This window comes from Cryptotermes secundus, unplaced genomic scaffold (genome assembly GCF_002891405.2).
Source record: "Cryptotermes secundus unplaced genomic scaffold, Csec_1.0 scaffold247, whole genome shotgun sequence".
In the NCBI taxonomy this organism is placed as follows: Eukaryota; Metazoa; Arthropoda; class Insecta; order Blattodea; family Kalotermitidae; genus Cryptotermes; species Cryptotermes secundus.
The window spans coordinates 4,047,455-4,069,911 of NW_019740656.1; the positions used below are offsets into that span (position 1 = coordinate 4,047,455).

The 22,457-nt window shown below is 42.1% G+C and overlaps 1 protein-coding gene across 7 annotated transcripts in view; it reads left to right on the top strand.

Annotated features, from left to right (window-relative positions):
- Nucleotides 1-22,457, top strand: part of LOC111872391 (Down syndrome cell adhesion molecule-like protein Dscam2) — a 398,391-nt gene that overhangs the window by 282,750 nt on the left and 93,184 nt on the right. For all 7 annotated transcript variants that reach the window (XM_033754685.1, XM_033754683.1, XM_033754684.1 and 4 more), the window contains 2 exons: nt 6,318-6,479; nt 19,555-19,701. In XM_033754685.1, the coding sequence (XP_033610576.1) occupies nt 6,318-6,479; nt 19,555-19,701 (309 nt within the window). The remainder of the gene's footprint in view (nt 1-6,317; nt 6,480-19,554; nt 19,702-22,457) is intronic.

Consider the following 22,457-nt stretch of genomic DNA (forward strand, 5'->3'; position numbering starts at 1 on the left):
GGAAACGCGTTTGTTGCTTAAGTTATTCCTACGCAACGGCCCACTGTTATTGCGTTTCCATGGAAGCTTCCCTTCCGGATTCCCGGCACAGGTGGTATCTATGGAACCAACGAATGGTTAATATAAATTCCTCAAGAGTTGTATCTTCAGGGATACAACTTTGTGTGACCCACTGAAAATCAGCTTCACGACTTTTTATCACAGAAAACAGAAATCCTTCATGACCACAGCTGTTAGAACATCAAACCCTAAAATATAATTTCATATTTTCGACTCATTGAAAAACATTTTAGTTTCACCAAGTGGAGACAAGTCTTGGAGGCGTCTATGCGATTCAGGCAAGACCACAGAAAGTACATCAAATTAGAACACATCCAATTTCTTCCAATTTTTCCTTTCTCCACTTCATTTTTCAGTAAACATCCTGTCTTTCCGCGTTATACTCTCTGAACTAACAGGAGGGCTTTTAAGTAAATGATAAATAAATAAAAAAGTTACAAGCCCGATGAGGACCCTTGGTATTTGGTTTCTGCGAAATATTTTCCCCTAATATAGGAGATACGTTGTCTGAAACTGAGTCTTGGAACAAAAGAGTTGGAGATCTCTTTCATTCCGGGAGACGGAGCAATGCACAGAGGTCCTCAGTAACAAACATTTCAACAGACCAGAACAGAAAAGAAGGGGAAGAGAGCGCCTGTTCAGAACAACTTTCGTCTCTCTCCTTACGTTTCATGACGAGTTCCATACGTGCACGCATGCGCCAACATTTTAATGATGGACCCGTCTTTTTACGTTCTTGCTCTTTAGTTTTTAATTGACGTGTGACTTCCAGTTTCACACTGATTTCAAAACTGCAGAATAACACAATGAATGTGTCTAAGGATGGAAATATTAAAATGTCAGGGAGTTTGAAGATGGTGTGTTATCTGTTTATCTCCAGTAACTTTGAATTTCGGTGTTATGTTTTTCATAATATGTGTGTATTATGAGTAAAGGAATTAATTAAATAATTTTCCTGAGGATTAAAGCGCGGCCGGCGCGTAAGGCTGACAACCTTACCGCCATCTTTGAGCCGATTGTCTAGATAATGTGGGAGCCTCAACGTCTCACAACCCTATGGGCCTTCATGACCTGGTACAGGGATAGCTTTACTTTTTTTACTTTCTTACTTATGTGTATTAGGCCTTACCTGTATTTAGGTACAAGTTCACAGTTTCATTCTGGAAGTTCAACACAAGTAATTATTAATTCGGTTGTAAGTCGCATAATTTACATGATATCTTAAGTGTTTTTACAGATTGCTAGATTGTTATCTTCCAGGATGTTACACTGTACAGTCTGCCAGAAGTACACGGACGTTTCAAAACAAAATACTGATTCCATCTTCTGGGAAAAAAATATATTTAACAAAAATCGAGCGACAAACAAGCAACAAGTTGCGTTAGTGAGCAGTCTTCTTGCTACTTGCCTTTGATCATTTAGGTAGAGGCAGTATGTTACTTCTAATCACCGACAAATTTTACCAGGTTACACGGCGTCTCATCGTAGAAGATAGTACTATTCATAGTTATCACTTTAGGAGTCCCAAACCCAACTCCGTTACTGTTTTCTTGCGTCTGTTGCGGAAAATGTAAGTGAACGCGTAAATGGGAGGTGATTCCTATCTGTCCACTTGTCAGCATTTCGAAAATATTGTACACACTTTTGGAGAACAGCTTTATTGAACTCTCTTTTTGAAATATAAATAATATAAAATGGCTCCCTTGCTTCTAGATTTGGTTGTTTAGTCTTTAAATGTGAACAAGCTTTAACTGTTAAAATGGAAATGTGTCATACTGCGTTATTGAACACAAGACACTAGGAATATAAACGTCAACAGACGGTACAGGGTTATAAAATAACAGAATAAACAAAGCAGATTAATCTATGTAAGATTTGAGGTTTTCACGGCGGTTACTATGAAGAAGGCAGTCTTCTGGGTTGTGGCACCGTGTAGATGTGGTGTTAACCGACGTTTCGGAGGAACGTATCGCCTCCATCTTCAGGGTAGAAGGAAGAATAAGAAATCCGCAAGCGAATAGACCGTGACAACCGGTACAAGCAGACTGGTCTGCTACACGGTGCCACGTCCCAGAAGACTGCTTTCTTCAGATTAGTCTATTTAGGAGACGAACTCTTAAAGGCCCTCTCTTCTTCTTCTTCTATTCCGTTGCTCCCAATTGGTGCACAGGGCAACCGTGTAACGCTTCTTTTCACTTTAGTTTCTTCATCTAAGACAGTCGGTAGGACTCCTTGAACGGGGGATCAGTCCGTCGCAAGGCCGTTACCGAACACAGACATCGATGTCTTGAGTAGGATTTCGAACCCACGATCCCGAAGAGAGTTCATGCCTTAGACCGCGCGGCCACTGTGATCACCAGGGCCCGGATTTTGATGATATGTCATCTTTTTTTCCTTGTATTCTGTGCGGTGCTCTTAAATATATAAATCTCGGATATGAGCTGCTGGTTACAGAAATGTAAATTTTATAGGTAATTTTTTGTCATTTTTTGACATTTTTAGGTTTAAGGTAATTTTTTCATTTTAGGGGCAATTTTGGTAAATTTGTGGACTTTTAAGTTTATTTCTTGTCATTTTTGCCCATTTTAGGTAATTTTTCTTCATATGTTTTCTGAAATGTGAATAACATGGAAGCGAAATGTTCTTTCTTTTCTCCTTTAGGTCATTTTTCTGGATTTTGTCGGTCATTTTATAGGTCATTTTTTTTTAATATTTTCAGGTCATCAAAATCCGGGCCCTGCATATTACATTTTTGGGTCATATTTTAGGTAATTTTTCTGGATTTTTTTTCGGTCATTTTTTTAAAATATTTTCAGCTCATCAAAATTCGGGCCCTGGTGATCACCCTTTAAAGTTTAGCGGTTACTGAGTGTGCCAACCACAGTTTTCCCACTCTTGCGATAGACCAATCAGATCTGCGTGTCTTGCCACGGAGCGTAAGAGTGTAACATGCAACAATCTCTGTCCACACTTGCTTTCTACTCTTTCCCCACAAACCCTGGGCAGATCAGTGTCTGGAGGATAAGGAAAACGGACGAAAGAGAAGACGAAAACAGACTTTTCATCTAGCCTTCTCTGCACATGATTCACCCACCCCAGGGCACTTGGCCTCCTTTGTAAGGCTTCGCACTTTATGAAGACTCCCGCCAGCAGCAGCACTGTAGCAGACAGACATCTGAAAGTATGAAAGGATTGTTCCCCATCCCGGAGTGAGGAGATTCTGTCGTTCCCTGTCGACCTCTTGATGAGTATCCCTTCAGAAACCCCGCGACCTAAGGTCGACTGTAGTTTATACCCCATCTACTGTAAGAAAAATGAGGCTTCGTCATTAGTGAGTGAGGTAGACCGTCATTATAAAGTTACTAGTTCCTATTGCCAACACACTTCCGGTGTTAATGCGCCAGTGAGAAGTTCACACGCAATTACTGTTACGATCTGCTATCTGTGATCATATGCAGGTGTCCCAGGAAGAAAAGTCATTGTTTTAAGCAAACATATATATGTACATGTATCCTATTCCAGACGGTTTCCGAGATAGAGCTATTTCACTGCACAGTTCCAAATTTGTTAATAAGATAGATATATTACGTACGTAATAAAAGGTAAAGTTGTCGCTGTGCTTAATTAATTAAGCACTACGCCTTGAAGACTTAAGCGGGAGTGGATGTATAGAGCCACATTTTCTTTACTTCGGCACTAGTTGGATGTGAGTGGCCGGCTTCACGTCCCGATTGATTTACCCCCAGGAAAGAGACCCGCATACCCGTTGTATAGGAGGTTGGTTGAACCCTAGGGTCGGTCTGGACGACATGGAGAAGTGAAAATTCTTGACCCTACCGGGACTCAAACTCTGATTTTTCGGTTGTCCAGCCCGTCGCCAGTCGCTATACCGACTGCACTATCCCGGCTCCTAATACCGATATTTATTGTTCAAGCGACAGAGTTGGTACAGTTTACCTAGCATAATATATTTTCGAAAATTCCACCGTCAACATCAAAGAATTTTGCACCTCGTGTTAGGACATGGCGTGTTGCTCGTCTGTACAATGTACAATGAAATAGCTCTATCTCGGAAACTGTTGGAATAGGACACATGTACATATACACTTTTTTGCTTAGAATTACTGATACTGCGAGCCGGGATAGCTCAGTCGGTATAGCGACTGGCTGTCAAGTCAAATGATACAGTAAATATGGAATTATATTAACTCGCATTCGCATGATATTAGTGAGTCGGAAGGACTACCGCTTCGGGTGGCTGTCAAGGTTACGTTGGTATTTTTCTAAAATAGTTCATTCTTGTTAGCATTGTAACCGGTTGGTTACTGACTCATGTTCAGGCCTACACACTCCACCCCAAAGGCATGTCACTTGCGAAGATATAATCCCTCAAAGGCAATGGATTTTTAATGGTCTCTCAGGTTGGCATTGCCGTTGTACTGACAGGCCCCAGTCCGCTTTTGTTGCCTTAATGATGTCTGCGACTTTAAGTGCCATGGACCAGGATTAGGAAACCGATTCTACAGGGTGATTCATATAGAACCGGCGCGACGAAATGAGGTGTAATATAAAATATACCATACAGATATTAAAGTAATTTACACATATCTTATCTTGGATTGTGTGCCGTGATCAGAGCAGGTGTTGAAAGTGTCCGCCGTTTTCAAGTAGGCATTAGAAACACTCGCTGTTCAACAGTGAACTCCATGACTGTCGCCTGCGCACTGCAGACACGTTTCGGCATTGTCCTTGACCTTGCAGCATAAGGGCTGCCACTTGCTGGATCATGCGCACACCATTCGACTCAGCACGGCCCACGGATTATTATGTCGTAATTGTGAGCGGTTATATGCATCACCTGCGGAATTATTAGCAAATTCATCGGGCGGTTCTATACGATTCACCCTGTAGTTGTTTACTTTGAGACACAGTTCCGCCATTTGCTAGAAGCAAGTGAATCAATCTCCTGAAACATGAAGATTATATCAATTTACTGTTGACCGAGCAGATCAGCGAGGCGGTAGCCCTTTGTACTTTTATTGGAGACGTAATGCTGTTTGGGTGCCGGGTATTATACATGGAGATCATCTTTGTGTAGCCCTGTGATAGGAAGGAGCCGCCACTGAAACAGGCTATATTCGCATAAAGTAACTGAGGTTCTCACAGCGGTGGTTATGAAGAGCTCTGTCTTTTCAGAGTGTAACGTTCTGTAGTCCCTTGAAAGTAACCCAACGTTTCGGAGGAACATTCGCCTCCAACTTCAGGTTCGATAACGCTGTGTAGCCCTGTGATAGGTAGGAGCCGCCACTGAAACAGGCTATATTCACTTATAGTAACTGAGGTTCTCACAGTGGTGGTTATGAAGAGCTCTGTCTTTTTGGGATGTAACGTTCTGTAGTCCCTTGAAAGTAAGCCGACGTTTCGGAGGAACATTCGCCTCCAACTTCAGGTTCGATAACGCTGTGTAGACCACCGGAAGTTTACCGACGTTTCGAATGAGCATATCACCTCCATCTTCATGGTCGATAACGTCGTGTAGCCCATTGAAAGTCAACAGACGTTGCGGAGGAACATTTCGCCCCCATCTTCAGGATCGATAACGCCGTGTATATCGTTAAAAGTGAACAGACGTTTCGGAGGAACATATCGACTCCTTCTCCAGCGTCATATAACACCGTGCATTCCCTTGAAAATGATCCGACGTTTGGGAGGAACATGTCGCCTCTATCTTGAGGATTGATAACGTCGTGTAGCCTCTTAAAAGTCAACCGACGTTTCGGAGGAATATATCGACTGCCTCTCCACAGTTCTATATCGCCGTATACTCTCTTGAAAATAAAGTTCAAGGCTTCACCAAGCTCCTCCCAGATGCAACCTTTACGCCAATTATGAGGTGTTAGAGTACTTTTCTCCATTAAGAACCCAGAATGGAACCAAGGGCCTATCGACTACGAAGCTACTGTGTTAGTATCTGTATTACAGTGAAATTTTGTTCTTTTGAATTTACGTCAGACATAACCGTGACCCCAAACACAGTGTTTTTTGTTTGCGTGTTGCATGCTATTGTGTGTCATTCACAGTGAGTACATATTTATATCCGTGTACACAACAGTTCATGTAAAAACACTAACATAAAATATTAACTAATTATGTTAGTATTTTTAAATGAATTGTTGTGACGACAGATATAAATACATACTCATTTTTACAGTGTTTTTGCCTTCCCCTTCGCTAAAGCATTTCCTTATTGCTTCCAGTGGTGCGACAGAGCTATGAAGTGCAAGTGTATAGAGCACACGTCCTGCTGGGTAACACAGCTGTTCTCCACTGCGTCATACCTGCATTTGTTAAGGACTACGTCACAGTGACGTCATGGTATCGAGATGACACGATCATCCTGCCAGCGCGTGATGATGCCGGTAAGTTATAGCGAAGAAGCTTAAATATACGGGATTTATTCTAAATTATTGTCGGTGCTTTCGTGGCCTGTATGTAGTCTTCAAATCGGACATACTAAAATAAACTGCTTAAGGGATATGAAAATGTAATTCAAAATGTTTTATTACTTCTAGAATAAACGCTTCAAAATGCTAAATAACTTCAACTTCAAATAAACAACTTCTTAACACGTAAGACTTCCAAGCTTCCTCGATTCGATCAAAATCTTCCTAAGAAATGTTCGGTCTTCCTGCTCATTTTCGGTGCAGAACAATTCCAGTCTCTTGAAATTGCTTTAACCAACGTCGGTAGCATTATCTGAAGATAAATCTTCTTCATATTGAGTTCTGTAATGATGTTGAGTTTCGATAACGGACTTTGTTTCGGGGGGGGGGGATACGCCCATTTTGAAGTATGACGTCCTGTTTCCTTCCAGACATNACGCACATTTTGAAGTATGACGTCATGTTTCCTGCCAGACATCACTGAGGCGAGTACAGCATTGCCGAATAAAACGTTCTGAGTTAAATTGTCATGTTCCGTTGGCAGTTTCATTTGTTATTTTCGGTTTAAAATTTAGGCCACGAAAACCACGACAATAATTTGACTCACCCTCTACCTGTGTAAATATAAATTAAACATGAGTACAAAGGTGGCTGATTATAGATTTGTTTCCAGGGAATGGGAGGAGTAAACCGAATATTTATTCATACAAACTTACATTTAATGATATTATTTTGGAACACCCTTGAATACTGAGGATAGATAAATTAAGATCTTGTTATACAGCGAATTCCCATATCGCAGATTTGGTCATTACTCCAAATACGATTATGCATATTTTATACCGTACAGATTTCTATAAAGTATTTTGGCTACAGTGTAAGACTGTACGAGAACATTTCCTTGCTGTAGTGTATAGGTACAGAGGGTAAAGCCTGTAGTCCCCTGTGAATGTTTCTATTTTCTCTAATCTTGGGATTATTATGTTAAGACAGTAAAATTTAATGAACAACCATTTTACATAAGTAAAGTAAAGCTGTCCCTGTAACAGGCCGTGGAGACCCATAGGATTGTGAGACGTCGAGGTTCACACATTTTCTAGACAATCGGCTCACAGATGGCGGTGAGTCTGTCAGCCTTACGCGCCGGCAGGCCTTTACCCCCCAGGAGACTCCTGATACTCATTTCTGTCAGAGGCTGAGTCGAGCCCGGAGCCATATTGCAGTTGGAAGGATTAGGTAAACTGAAAAAATCACCTCATCGGGATTCGAAACCGCGACCCTCCGGCTTGTAGCATAGTGCCTCAACCAACTGCGCTATCGTGTGTCCACGAACCATTTTAAATCCTTGAACTAAATCCGAAATGTACCCTAGATTTCATATATCTGTTTTAGTCACTGCATTGACTCTATGTTGTACACATAATAACACGGGTTCTGGAATTAAGTACATACGTCGGTTTCACTCGTAATATGCATACTGAAGCTGTTACATGAATCCCAATTTATGTGGAGGGTCTGCTGACTGTAAAATTAATATTTACTATATCTCTTCTGCTTCCTTTCACTTTGATTTTTCTAGAAATTGTGGCATCTAGGCAAAATTGGGAGTTCCCTTAAAGTCAAAAGCAGGCTCTAAATCTAGCAATCACACTGCTCCGAAAGGTTACTCTTCAGCAAACATGATCTGTGCCTTCTATTACTAGTTGTAAACTGTTCGTAAATTTTTCGTAAATTATGACAAATCTGAGGCGAAATTTTAATTAATAATAAAGTCAGTTCTTTAGCTTAGGTCGTTTATCCAAGGAATCCGTCCAGGTCCGAGGCTTTGTATTCATTTTCGTAATATAATTATTTTTACGGTGAGGATTTGATAGCCCCACGCCCATCCCCGAAGCTGGAGGACAACCCCTTGTCGACTTTCCGCCACTGCTTATTCAATACATTCGCAGCTTCCCTCCATGCCTGGATGGCGTCTCCTCCATCCGCAACCTGAGGACGCGCCATGCCGTGGTGACAAGGGACGTAGCACGAATGGGGGAGACGAGGAATGCATATTGGTGGGAAAGCCAGAAGGAAAGAGACCACTGGGAAGAACAAGGTGTAGGTGGGTGGACAATATTAAAATGGATCTTAGAGAGATAGGATGGGATGGGATGGATTGGATTGATCTGGCTCAGAAGAGGGACCAGTGGAGGACTCTTGTGAACACGGTAATGAACCTTCGGGTTCCATAAAATGCAGGCAAATTCTTGAGTAGCTGCAGAATTGGCGGCTCGTCAATAAGGGCTCAGCTCCATGAGTAAGTAAGTAATAAAGTCAGTTCTCTCGCCATAAACATAGCCTCTTTCGTCGTCTTAATTACCGAAATAAATCCTTTTTTTAATACACATGACAGCCACCTGAAATATGTTTCTGTTTAGGGACCGAAACTATACTTAAATGCTTTAAAATTATCTTGAAATTTTTAGTTAATTTCAATACCAGAAGTCCACTGTTTCGTAGTATGAACGCGAAGCATGTCATTCCATCCCACGTTTGCCTCGCCACGGTGACCATATTGTCATGCACGGTTCGATCCGTGTCGTATAGCGTCGTACGGTTTTATGTTTACTGTCCTGGATCGGATCAACCTCAGAGGTCAGTATATTCTCAGTATCTGATAAGACCGCTACTTCGTGGAGGTGAAAGTGTTTGTTACCGCGGTTACTGCATCTGTGCTTTGATGCTTCTGGCTACGGCATAAAACATACACCGAGCAAACAACCTTCTTCTTTCTTCTTTATATCGGACATGACGTAAAGGGACGGTCACAGCACAGGGAACAAGCACTGGGCCTGTGGGAACGAGGCGCGTATTCTGCGACCCCAGGAAATCCTATTTTTTCGCGAAATTGGGAGTAAGTTTCTTTCTTGTGTGTTTTGTTACAGGACAGAATATAAGCCATTGTCCACCTACGTTTCTTTTTTCACGTCTCGCTTCTCTCTTATTTCTTCATTTTCTCTTCCTCTTTGTTCGTTTTTCTTCCTGTGCGTTTCCATCTAACATATTGTCTGCGTGTGGACCGCATGAGATAACCACAATTCACCTTTTACACAAAATTAAACAAATCATTTTAAATTTTACACAAAATTAAACCTTCATATGGATCTGGGAAAAGTCATTATATCTACTGGCTGAATGACCGAGTAATCGAAGTTCGATTCCAACTAGTAGCAACAGATTTTTCTTCACGGTGTCAAGACTGCCTCTAAGGCCCACGCAGCTTTCTATCCAGTGGGTACTGAGGGCTCCTTCTGCATTGGTAAATCAAGCAGAGCGTCAAGGTAGCTACTGACCTCCATGTAGTATCGATATTAAGACTGGAGCTATAACTCCACTCCCCCACACGTCATTGTTATTAATTAGCAAAGCGCAGAGATAACTTAATATTTCTACTTTTGAAAATTCTTATACTGGATTATTTTTTCCGTAAATTTTGTGAAAGAGATTAGTTCAGCGGTTTAAAGGAACTGAAACTCTGTGATACATGAGACACAACCTTGCGGAAAGATAAAGAAAATACATACATTGAACTGAGTCTCCGGCAGGATAGTTTTCGTTCCCATCGAATGCTATAAATAGAATACTAACAAAAGGGCCATGCCAAAAACAGAGGCAGTTACTCTCTGCTTTTCGACCGCGGCGACCCAGGTTCGAGTCCGGGTCATGCTGGATTTGTGGAACTCTAGAATACGTATCGAGATGGCCGCGCCATAGCTCAAGCGGTTAGTCTCTGGCTTCCCACTGCGGCGGCCCGGGTCTGGTCAAGTGGGATTTGTGGTGGACAAAGTGGCGCTGGTGCGGGTTTTCTCCGAGTACTTCGGTTTCCCCTGCTAATCTTCATTCCACCAAATTCTCCTTCATCACGATCACCCGGGGCAGGTACAATAGGCCGATCAGTGGCCACCGTGCCGAGTGGACCCAACTGGACTCCACCCCCACTAAGCGAATTTAAAATTAGCTGCGATGTTAAGAAATTTTGTCTCAGAAATCATACTTTAAAAGTTGTCTCAAATTTCATGACACACGGGGCAAATATTCGGTATTGATAAAATATTTCTTTTACTTTGCTCCCATTCTTAAAAAATTTCACATCTTGAGGTTAGTTATCCGTCTCAAGAAAGAATTGCCAATACCATTCTCGGAGCATGATGAACGCGAGCTGTCAAACTCCTGGCTACAATACGCCCCTCACATCTATCGGCCAAACTTCTGTCAGTTGCTCCATCATTCATTTCACGTGCAGACTTTTACCAAAGTTAAAAACATTTGATATCTTTTGTCTTAAACATCTCTGAGGTTCATACCATCAGTAGCCAACCTTACGGAAGAAAATTTCTCTCTTCTAAGAGACCTCCGTTCTGTTGATTTTGTATCCCATTGCTTGTATAAAAACTAATCACCTGCTTTCCTGTGATAAAACAACGACCGCATAGGAGACGATGCGTCCAACATTTCTTATACTGTTGAGCGGTTAACGAGCTGTTGCTTAGCAACGGTATGAGGGACATATTTTGTCGAGCTGCTACCTAGCAACAATGAGAGAGATACAAATTCAGACATGCAGACTGATGCGATTGAGACTGGCGCAGTTGTCATGATATTGTCACGTGTATGTGTGACTATAGAAGGGGTTTGGATTGGTAAATGGATTTGTTGACCACTTACATACACACAAGCTGGAATTACAAGTAATTATAGCGCCATGGCTAATCTTCAAATTTCACAAATCACCACAGCACCCGCTAAGCATTTTCCAGCTTGTCTTTATCAGCCGTTCCTTGGTAAAGGCTTCTAACAATAGATATTCCTCTGTTTCCGGACTCAGATCCTTTCTGAACGGCGGCTCCTTTCCAACTGCACTATTTACCAGGCTGGCAGCCATTTTAAAACAGAATGACTATCAACTAAGCACTAACTTGATCGACCCGATTGTCCTTATAACTCTTCGGCACGGACCGAGTAGGAAACCTCGTTTACAACAGTACCTCTATTATTGCCCTTCTATTCGTTACTGTTGGAACATATTTACCGAGCTGTTGTCTAGAAACAGGTCTGGTATATTTGTCTGTCTCGCAGCCGTTGCTTAGCAACGTCTCTACACACTACAACATATTGTCTCTCACTACTTACCTCTTTCCCAGTCCTGTTCTCTCAGGCTTTCGTCTCAGTCTTCAGTCGGTATAAGGCTACATCGCATTGAACGAGGAGAAATGGAGCGGGCTTGATAAAGAGTTGGATGAAGGAAGAAATAAGAAAGTTTGAAAGATGGGAAAGTAAGTCATAAGGAAGATGTGACTCAAAAGTTGCGAAGACTTCATTCCATTCTTATGCTACTGGATGACCGCAAAAGTTCGGCGAGGGTTCTGCAAAAAAGAGGCTCTATGAACTTTCCATCATGGTGGGACTCAACATTTTCTATAAGTGCCCCATAACAGAGGAGAAGAAACTTGGCAGAGGGCAACGTTCAGAACGAACGCTATAGAATGGAATCGGTTCAAAGGCACTTTACATACTTTCCTTTACATACACGTTTGACCTTGAATGCGTTACCTCACTCACGGAGCTGAGCCTTTCTTGAGAATCCGCCAATTCTGCAACCACTCAAGAGCTTACCAGCAGTTCATGCAACCCGAAGGTCCATTACCGTGTTCACAAGAGCCCTCCACTGGTCCCTATCCTGAGCCATATCAATCCAATCCGTACCATCCCATCATATCTTTCTAAGATCCATTTTAATATTGTTCACACACCTATGCCTTGGTCTTCCCATTGGTCTCTTTCCTCCTGGCTTTCCCACCAATATCCTATATGCATTCCTCTTCTCCCCATTCGTGCTACATGTCCTGTACATCTCATCCTCCTTGACTTGATCATTCTGATTATACTTGGAGAAGGGTACAAGTGCTGAAGCTCCTCAATATGAAGTTTTTGATTAGGTTACCTTGGAAACTGAATTGATTGTTGTAAGATCTGAGGTGTTCACAGCGGTGAATATGAAGAATGTCGGTCACGGTAGTCGAGCGGTCTAAGGCATGTACTGTCTTCCCTCGCTCGGAAGTCGAATCCCACACAAGGCATGTAGGTAGAGGCCTTGCAATGAGCTGATTACTCGTCCAGGGAGTCCTACCGTCTGTAAAATGATCAAAGTGAAAAATAAGAAACATAGACAACGCAAGACATTAGAGGAACGAATTAAGACTATGAAGAATGCCGTATTCTGGGATGTGTCACCATGTAGATCTTATGTGAACTGACGTTTCGGAGGAACCCATCACCTACATCTTCAGGGTGGAAGAATGCGCGAACAAGGAACGAACCTTAGCAAGTGGCTGCAGACTGGGCTCACTACAAAGAATTTAGTTATAAATTTCAGTTAATTTTTGGAGAACGTATCTCTAAATAAAGCTGCAATTCTGGTATCTTCAAAATAATAACGGCGGGTCCTCTATTGGCTGTGATGCTAGAATTTTGCATGAGAAAATACGCGCAAGATGTTCATGGCAATGTTTTAAACTTCCGTTTCGGAAACTGATTAGATGCATTAATGGAATTAGTGACGATTGTCTCATATAGATGCCACTCTATCTTATTCAGTCGTGTGTCTATTAGTACTTACTCACTTGTGGAGCTGAGCCCTTCTGGAGTAGCCGCCAATTCTGCAGCTACTCAATTTCCCAGCACTTTATGAAACCCGAAGGTTCATTACCATGCTCACAAGAGCCCTCCACTGGTCCCTGTCCTGAGCCAGATCAATCCAATCCATCCCATTCTATCTCTCTAAGATCCATTTTAATATTGTCCACCCACCTACGCCTTGGTCTTCCCAGCGGTTATTATTATTATAGCTGTACGGTCTTTTGTTGGGCCTTGGTCGCTTTTTTAGTTTCTTGGAATCCTTAGACGGGGATCAGCCCGTCTTAAGGACTACAACACAAACAGATTAAACGCTCACAACACATATCCATGTCCTGAACCAGATTTGAACCGATGATCTCAATGTTTGAGCGGGCGAAGACTGTTCATGTCTTAGACCGCGCGGTCACTGTGATAGGTGTCGAATGTATAGACACGCCCTTAATTCTTATTCCATTCTGAGTGCGGAAGCACTGGCAGGGTGCAATCGGAAGAGGAGGAGGACTCCAATAGGCAGCCTGACCGGGAAGGTAGAAGTGTCCTTTGTTGCTTCATTATCAGCCGATTCACTCGCTTTTCTGGAAATAAGAATCCTGGCTGCGGAATTCTGTTGAGTGACGGTTCCTTAGAAAGCTCAAGATTCATCAATCCTTCGCTGTGCTCTTCGGAAGAGAGAGGTGAAAGTTATCAGTGGTGTGCAGCAAATATAAGTGCTTATGAGATCCCCTTGCTGTCTGTTTCTGTGTACCCCTAATTTTTTAGGCTTATGACATCATGTTGCTGGCTGTGTGTCTGTTTCCCTTAATTTTTTTTTTGTTTTCTATGCGGTCCATTTCGTATCGAGGGAAAGTAGAAGATAAGTTCTTCCCAAAACTTCTTGTTTTATATATCGTACGTATAGAAGGATTAGTAATGTCAGATATTATAACTAACTTCCAAATGAGAACTTTTTAAAAGTAACTGCCCCGGTTATGGGAAACTGTACGGCTTGTAGTCTGCATTTTTGTAGTGTTTCATGAAACCTTACGGTTGAGTGAATGATGGCCGATATTTCGGTTAATTAAAAGTTTTCTTCAAAGTTTTGTTGACTTAAATATCATTAAATTTCCATAACTGGGAAGGCTTCCTTCTTTCAGCCTCACAGAGTCTGTACTTCAGGAATCAAAAGTTTTACCTTCTTTCAGAGCATATTTAAATTTTAGACTGGTTTCCTGACAGAAAGAGGAGTCAGAAAAGCTCAGTCACTATAGAGATCATCCTAAGGTAGGACGACCATATAACAGAAATCTGTTCCCTGAATGGACAGAGATGTTAGTCTTCGCAGTATCCAGACCAATTATGGGACTCATCGAGCCTCATATCGAGTAACTGTTTTTGGTGCTTTCCCGGGATAAGGCAGCTGGAGTGTGAAGGTAATAATTAATCTTCATAGGTTAGAAATGCACAGAATTGTACCCCCACTCCTCCCTATTTTTGGTGCCATGTTAAACACTGGAACTTAGTTTTTGTAAATTTCTATACCAATATAATGGATTATATAGTTATGTCCCTTTGTCTGTGATCTAGTCGTATTCGTTTTCGTATTCGTATTGAGAGGGCGTGGGTTTCCCCATACACTTAGACCAGTTATTGGTCCATTGTGCGTCCCCCTTTAATTTCTACTGTCGCCAAAACCTACCGGTAACGGTGCGTGCCATCAGCCCCCGTAGAGCCAACGAGGTCGGCCCCCGGTACCTTGATGCTTCCCCCATCAAACCAGAGGCATTGGAGACTACTTGGGCGGGAAAGGGCCTGTAACTTAGCTCAGAGGTCTCCTAGAGACATGAGGTTCTTTTACGTGCCGTAAATCTACGACACGGGACACACGGCTTAAAGCCCTTAAAAATTCCACGACCTCCGCCGGGTTTGAACCCGCGTACCTTGAGTCATGAGGTGGGAACGTTACCCCTAGACTACGGAGGCCGCTCTGTGATCTAGTCACGGAGCAGGTATGATTTGACAGATTTTCTACAGTAATGATGTGAGAGGCTTTCCTTAGAATTTGTCTGCGAATCCCGATTTTCAACCTTACTAATCCGTTAATGCCTGTTAACGTTGTAATAAAAATATGTACTTTCCCATAAGCAACTCACAGACACTGCTGAACACCTAAGAGAAAGATGTTCACTACAGACTGTGGATCGGCTCGGACTTCCAGTAATATAGACTGATTCTAAATTACTGTAGGGGTTTCCGTTTACAGGCCAAAGAAACCCCGACGGTAATTTAGAATCAAAATTCACAAATAATGCCTATATAATACCACAAATGGACACTTCGTTTCGGAGCTGGACTCTGTATCTCTCCTCATGTAGACTCATTTGCTTCGCTGACGTGTACTAACTATCGAATGGGCCCAACTGACAGAGTCAGTTCTCCGAAAGAGTTAGTTCTCCGAAACGTCGCTATAAATAAAATTAGGAAGATGGATATCTAAAAATGGATAATTATAAAAATGTAATATCGTCACGAACTTTTAGAACTTATTCACTAAGTATTTAGTGCAACGAAACTATTTCGAAGACAAGATATTCACCCTGAAAATGGCAACGGTGCTCTATACCGAAATGTTATAGCCTTTAAAATTCTGCTCGACTTATTCCGGAAGACGTAAGATAGTCCTGTACATTAAACATGAACCTGTCAAGAACTTAACGATAAAAATTCGCCTTCTTATATTCACATGTTTGTTAGCACGCCACTGATCCTTCACACATGCTAGTCTGTACACAGGCCAGGCCGTATGCTTCTCACATGCTATTTGCAATAGAACGGCACTGGTATAAATAGTATGACACAGCATTTCAGCACACATTTCGACTGCCAACAATTTGTATGTTTGACTGATGTAAGAGGCACACCTTGTGAGATTCGAATAGATACAGAGCACTCCAAAAATATCGACTCTAAACGTGAGGTACAACGGGAGTACAGTTTTAACCATGCGAAAATTGTAGTCACACATCAAAACGCGTTATTCTTGGTTTGTGACAGGAACTCGGTGATATTGTGCTTCGAATCTTGTTCAGTATCCTGGTCAATAATAGAGCCCTTTTTTAATTTCTGCGTCTTCATCTAAAAGGAAAACTACAGACTTTATGAATGAAGATGTTTCGAGAATATTGTTCTGAGATATGACATCGTACAGCGTGGTAAAAGGAGCCGGAATAGCATAGTCGGTATAGGGATTGGCTACGGACTGAACGACAGAGGTCGGAGTTCGAGTCCCAGTAGGGTCTAGGATTTTCTCTCCTCTAAGACTGGGGCCACACGAGCGCACGCAGTACGTCCGTTGCAACGAACGTACTTTATGATGGACGTTGCTGAGGACACCACACAGTTGCAGAATGCGGTGCGTAGTTTTTTGTCTGCAATGGAGGCAGAAGAAAGCGTAGCATTCGCCTCGCTTGTATATTTCTACAACGGACGTCACGACGTTCCTTACAACGGACGCATTTTGTGCGCTCGTGTGGCCCCAGCCTAAGTCGTCCAGACCGGCTGTGGGGTTCACCCAGCCTCCTATCCAATGGGTACCGGGGATGAAGCGGCCGGTTCGTGAAGCTGACCTCTCACCTACAGCTAATGTCGAGGTCAAGAAAAATGTGCATCTATACCTCCACCCCCGTACGCCTTCATGGCACAGTGCTTAATTAGTTAAACACAGGGATAACTTTACCTTTTATAGTGTGGTAGAAATCCACCCAAATTTCTGCCTCTGTCTTGAGATTATTACTTACTTGCTTTACTCTTCGGCTCTCAAGATGCCGGCAGTAAATTTCTCCGAAACATTGGTAAATTTGTATCACATTCCACGACGTCACCGAAGGGATTAGCCTAGAGGTAAAATTCTATATTTGTATTCGTCAGGTACTCGGTTTGTATCTCGGCAGGAACATCAGGTATCTTGGGGTTGTCGTGATTTTATTCAGTCTCTCCAGGAAAAATGCCGGGTTAATGCTTCGATTAGTCCTTCACCTCTTCCTTTCAGATCCTTTCCAATTCATCTTCATTTATCATCCTATCATTATACGCTATATATAGTCTTGATACGGAAAGCTGCACTGTGTCACAACACAGATGGTAGTAATGTTTATGGCAACGGCAATTGAGAATATCAGCATCATACAGCTTTATGACCAAATCAAAGACCTTCAGACGAATACTAATGTGTTCTTGGATGTGGCATGGTGCAGTCTGGTAATATTCACCGATGTTTTGGATGAGCGTACTATCTCCCTGAAGATGGTGGCAGTGATCTTCATAGCCACCGTTTTGTTGAACCTCAAATCTCATTGAAAGGAGGGAACTGCATCACGCAATACAGCATGTCACGCCACTGGAATCCGTACACCAGCAGGAGCTTGGGAGAAAATGGAAAGATTGACGGTAAGGTAAAAGCGAGCGGACGTCCCAATACAGACACAACACAAGAAGTAATTTGTTGGTTTGCCATTAGAAGAAGGGCTAGAAGTATTTGCCACTGAACCAGAACTTCATTAAGGAAGACAGAAACAAAATGAACGTGTTCCTCTTTCCGAAGATATTGACATGTGATACTCTAAACGGGTTTCTTGTTAGCGAGAATCTTCTGTTTCTTACAAGTTTGGGATCCTGATCAAGAAGACGTTTCAAGTTTAACTTCAATCGAAATTTTGAAGCCAAATTCACATACAAATATTAATAGTGCACCCTTATATAAGTAAAGTAAAGTAAAGGTATCCCTGTAACAGGCCGTGGAGGCCCATAGGGTTGTGAGATGTTGAGGTTCCCACATTTTCTCTAGAGAATCGGCTCACACATGGCGGTAAGGTTGTCAGCCTTACGTGCCGGCCGCCCTTTACCCCCAAGAATATTCCAAGATCCTTATATAAGTGAATAAATAAATATTTGCCGGCCACAGCAGTCGCGCGGTCTAAGGCATGAACTGTCTTCGATCGCTGGGATCGTGGGTTCGAATCCCGCTGGAAGAATCATTGGAAAAATATATAAAACAGTCCTATTTACCACTATTATTTTTGGAATGTTATGTGTACCACCTAATTGAATTTTTCAAACGTTCACGTTATGTTTCGGCCCTATACGGCCATTTTCAGGTATATGTCTTCAACGTGTCACTCAAGTATACGAAAATATAAAATTTTAAAAAGTTCAGTGTCCAAGGTAGATAATGTCCAACTTCAGCTAACGCAGCAAGAAATACAATAGCAGAAATTTATGTCTGTAAAACACAAAACGCTTTGCGTATCCAACATCAAGACTGGCCGGTCAGTGCTGCTTCGGAAATTAGTCAAAGTTTTCAGAGAACCATACGAGTCCATAAATGCCCTGTGTTATTTTGTTTATCGCTTATTTAACGACAATTCCAATGGGTCTGGCTTTAAAGTTTTGATTTAAATTATGTTTAATGAATAATCAGTTGAAAAGTGCAGTAAATGGGAGGAAGCGATCAGTCACAACTGAGCCACTGTCCCAACATTATTTTTCTGGGCAGCCAGTACGTATAAAACCAAAAGAGACGTCAATCAGGATTGATGGTGTCACTGCAGAGATTCGAATGGGATACCTCTCAGATACAGCCACAGTAAATCCACTCATGGACAATCAATTATTGATTAAAATTCATTCCAATGAACAGGATGTCATCTGATGAAGTAGAAGTTTCACAGAACTGGTTATCGCAGCGGTAACGCTATTCAGTCATATCCTAGATGTTCTCTATTTGAATTTTGGTCTGACCAACAGAATGCTGACTAAGATTTTTCGTAATTTTCCTCAGTCCCCTCGGGCAGATGCGTGTATAGTATATCGCTTGAGCCATAAATATTTCCTTCCAAATTCTTTCAGTTCATTCTTCTGTCATCGTACAAGTTCGACGATATAGAGAGTGTTCCAGAAGGACAAATCAATTTTCTGGGGGATCCCAGCTATTTCACTATACAGTTCCAAAATTGTTGGCTAGAAAAAGATATTACGTACTGTTTCTAATACCGGTATTTATTGTTCAAGTGTCAAAGTTGGGACAGTTTACCTAGTATAATATAAGTCCGAAAATTCCACCGTCAACATCAATGCACTTTGCAGCTCGTGTGAGGACATGGCGTGTTGCTCGTCTGTACAGTGTACAGTGTACTGTACAGCGAAATAGCTGTAATTCGGAAACCGGAATAGGACACTTTTACATATACACTTTTTTGCTTATAATGACCGACACTGTGACCTCCTAGAATATTAACTTTTTCTCTTGGGACACCTTTATTAACAAAATATCAGAAGCTTCTTATGACGTCATTCTCCTGCAGTGCGCCCTCAAGTGTGATGTTTTGGGTTTTGTGTGTAGGTGGTCGTTTCGTCGTGACGTCTAGCGGCGACCTGCACATCAAATCGGCACAGTCGTCGGATGGTGACGTGAACTACAGTTGCCTGACGCTGCACTCACTGACCGGCGATCGGCGACGCAGTGCTCCCGCAACGCTCATGGTCACAGGTGAGACTGAAGAAGTCGTCAATTATGGCGCTATCGCTAATCTACCCACTTCACAAATTACTAGGACACGCTAAGTCTTCTCAGTCTTCACTAGTCGTATCCAGGCAACGGATTTATAACACTCTCACTGTAATTACAGCACGCATCTGATCTTTTCGCAGGCTAAATCCTTTGTACACCGTTATACGTACTTCGTTGTACGACTTTGTACTCGTTCTCTAGTTCCAAAGTTCTGATTCACTTCGCTTCTATGCCACTTATATAGTCTCGAGGCGGACCCCATGAAAACACCGCCTCTCAACAATTCGTAGAGTTGTTTACCGCTCCGTTGCCCAGAAAGGGGCATACTTTAATGCCGCGTATTGCTTTACGCATTACCCAGCAACGGCTTTTTGCAAAGAATCTGTTTCCGCGGGAACGTGCTTATCGAACCGTTGCGTAGCAATCGATTTATACATCACAATATTATTTACAACAATGTTTCTCGGCCACTGTTACGCGTATCATTTGCGGAATCTAGCGGTTGGATGATGGGACACGAGGTCCCAAAATGGGAAACCCCACGAATGATGACTGTAGTATTAAAATATTGTCACGTGATAGAGTGTCTGCAAACGTGGTTTCGGATGGATAATTGGATTCATCGACTTCTGACATATCCATAACTACAAGTAATTATAGTCGTTTCACTAATTCACATACTTTACAGTTCACTAGAGCACACACTTAAGTATTCTCAGCCACACTCTGTCTCCACCAGTCGTTGTCTGGTAACGGCTTCCAACGGCAGACGTTCCCCTTCCCCTGGGTTAACGAACTGTTCCATGCTTCAGTTACAGCAAATCTGATTAACTCAAAGTCAGAGTTACTGCACGACTGGCGGCTTGCCGCAAATCACTTCATTTTGGCGGCAAGCTCCTTGAGACTCACGACCAGAAACTTTTTCAACTAAACCCTGCTTATAACATCTCTGCACGAACTGCATACAAAACACCATTCCATTACTGTTGTTCCCTTGTTACGTTCGTGTCTGTTGGGGCTCTAATTTATGTCGAGGAAATATGCCTCTTTGTAAAGGCGTTACTTAGCAACGGCTGTTGTATATTTGTTTATTTCGCTGTCGTTTCCTAGCAACAGATATACATGCCACATTATATGCAAATATTAAAAATATACTTCATGGGGGCAAAGAGTATTTGTTTTTATTGTGGTGGCGCTACGAAATTTGGCTGAATGATGAAGAGTGGTATAAGATGCAATTATTAGTGTCTCAAGGCCGTCTCTGCTCCACGGAATATCATAGATAGTTATTGAATAGTCGTTAAATAATTTACGAAGTAAAGTTTAATTGATTATTTATTAATTTACTGCATGAATTATGGTTTTTGTTCGCTTCAGTTGCTCTTTCAGTCTCTCTCTTTGTCATGTCTGGAAATTTGGAACAACCTGTAGGCTTGGAAATTTGGAACACCCTGTAGACTTATCTCCCGTCTCTTTTGCACCAATAATTAATCTGTAAGGGAAATACGATCTGACTGGTTGAAATAAACTTCACCTTCAAATGAACCTCTCGTCCGAAATCCAGCATCGGCTGTGGATTTTCATTTCCATAATGATTCATTGTCTAAATGAATAATCGCATGTAGAAAGGGGATATCCATTTCCATATATACAATAGTCATGAACTAACAATAGTCGCAGTAATTTAGAAGCTTCACCCTCCATGTGCATTAGAGCAAACAATAAAATATTGCCCTTCCCGGAAACCGGTTCACATTTCAAACAGTACAGTATATCTCGGGTTACTGCTTTTTCAAACTTCCTGTGATGAATGAAACAGCCATTAAAATAATTTTTATGGTACGTTTTAGGGCTTCGAAGGGTTGTAACTTGTGTTGCAATAACAAAAAAATGTAAAAGTAAAATTTCCTTCTGCTTAAATCTTTCCACGCCACCAGCCGACGAGATCGGGTCCGGTGTACTTGGTTTTAAAATCACCGCAATCAAAGAGATCGGCTTCTTTTCTAGCAATTAGTGTAGCATTTATGTCGATAGGTGGCACCAGATGTGGCATAAAGAAAATTAAGAGAATGAACGGTCTTTCATATGTTATATTTGTATTACCGTTTCTGGTTGAAGGTCATTTGAGAGAAATATTGTGAGGTTTTCCGTGCAGTTGTACGTACCACCATCAGCCCTGGTGCCTGTGGCAGGTGGTTTGGCAATCAATGGGCAAAAAATGCCACGCTATGAATATATCTGGGGGAGTGTAAGTAGAGTTCCACACATTCTTAATCTTGTCATTAAATGAAGATAAGCGGTCACCTTCACATAATTGTCGCTGTACCGCCTGAAAAGAGCCCCTGTACCAATTGAGTTCGAGGTTTGATGGACCACAAATCCAGTCTGTACGGTATGTAGTAGAAAAAATTATCTCCTCGGATGAGCGGTAATGGCTCTGCCAACATATACGAATTCAATAATTCCACGGTAACAATTGCACTGTGACAGACACAGCGGTGTTTACTACACGGTCTCGTGGCGAGATGTTATAAGCAGGACAAGTGAGGCTTTAGTGGAGTTAGTGAAGAGTTGGTTGGTGAGTTAGTAAGTTAGGTATCCCGCTGGGTTTCAGTCGTCGTGAACTGTTGTTAGAAACTGGTATCTGAGGCCGGGGACAATTCGGAAACTGAGAGGAAGCGGAACGTCTGCCGTTGGAAGCCGCCACCAAGCAACGTCTGAGAAGACCTGGGGTG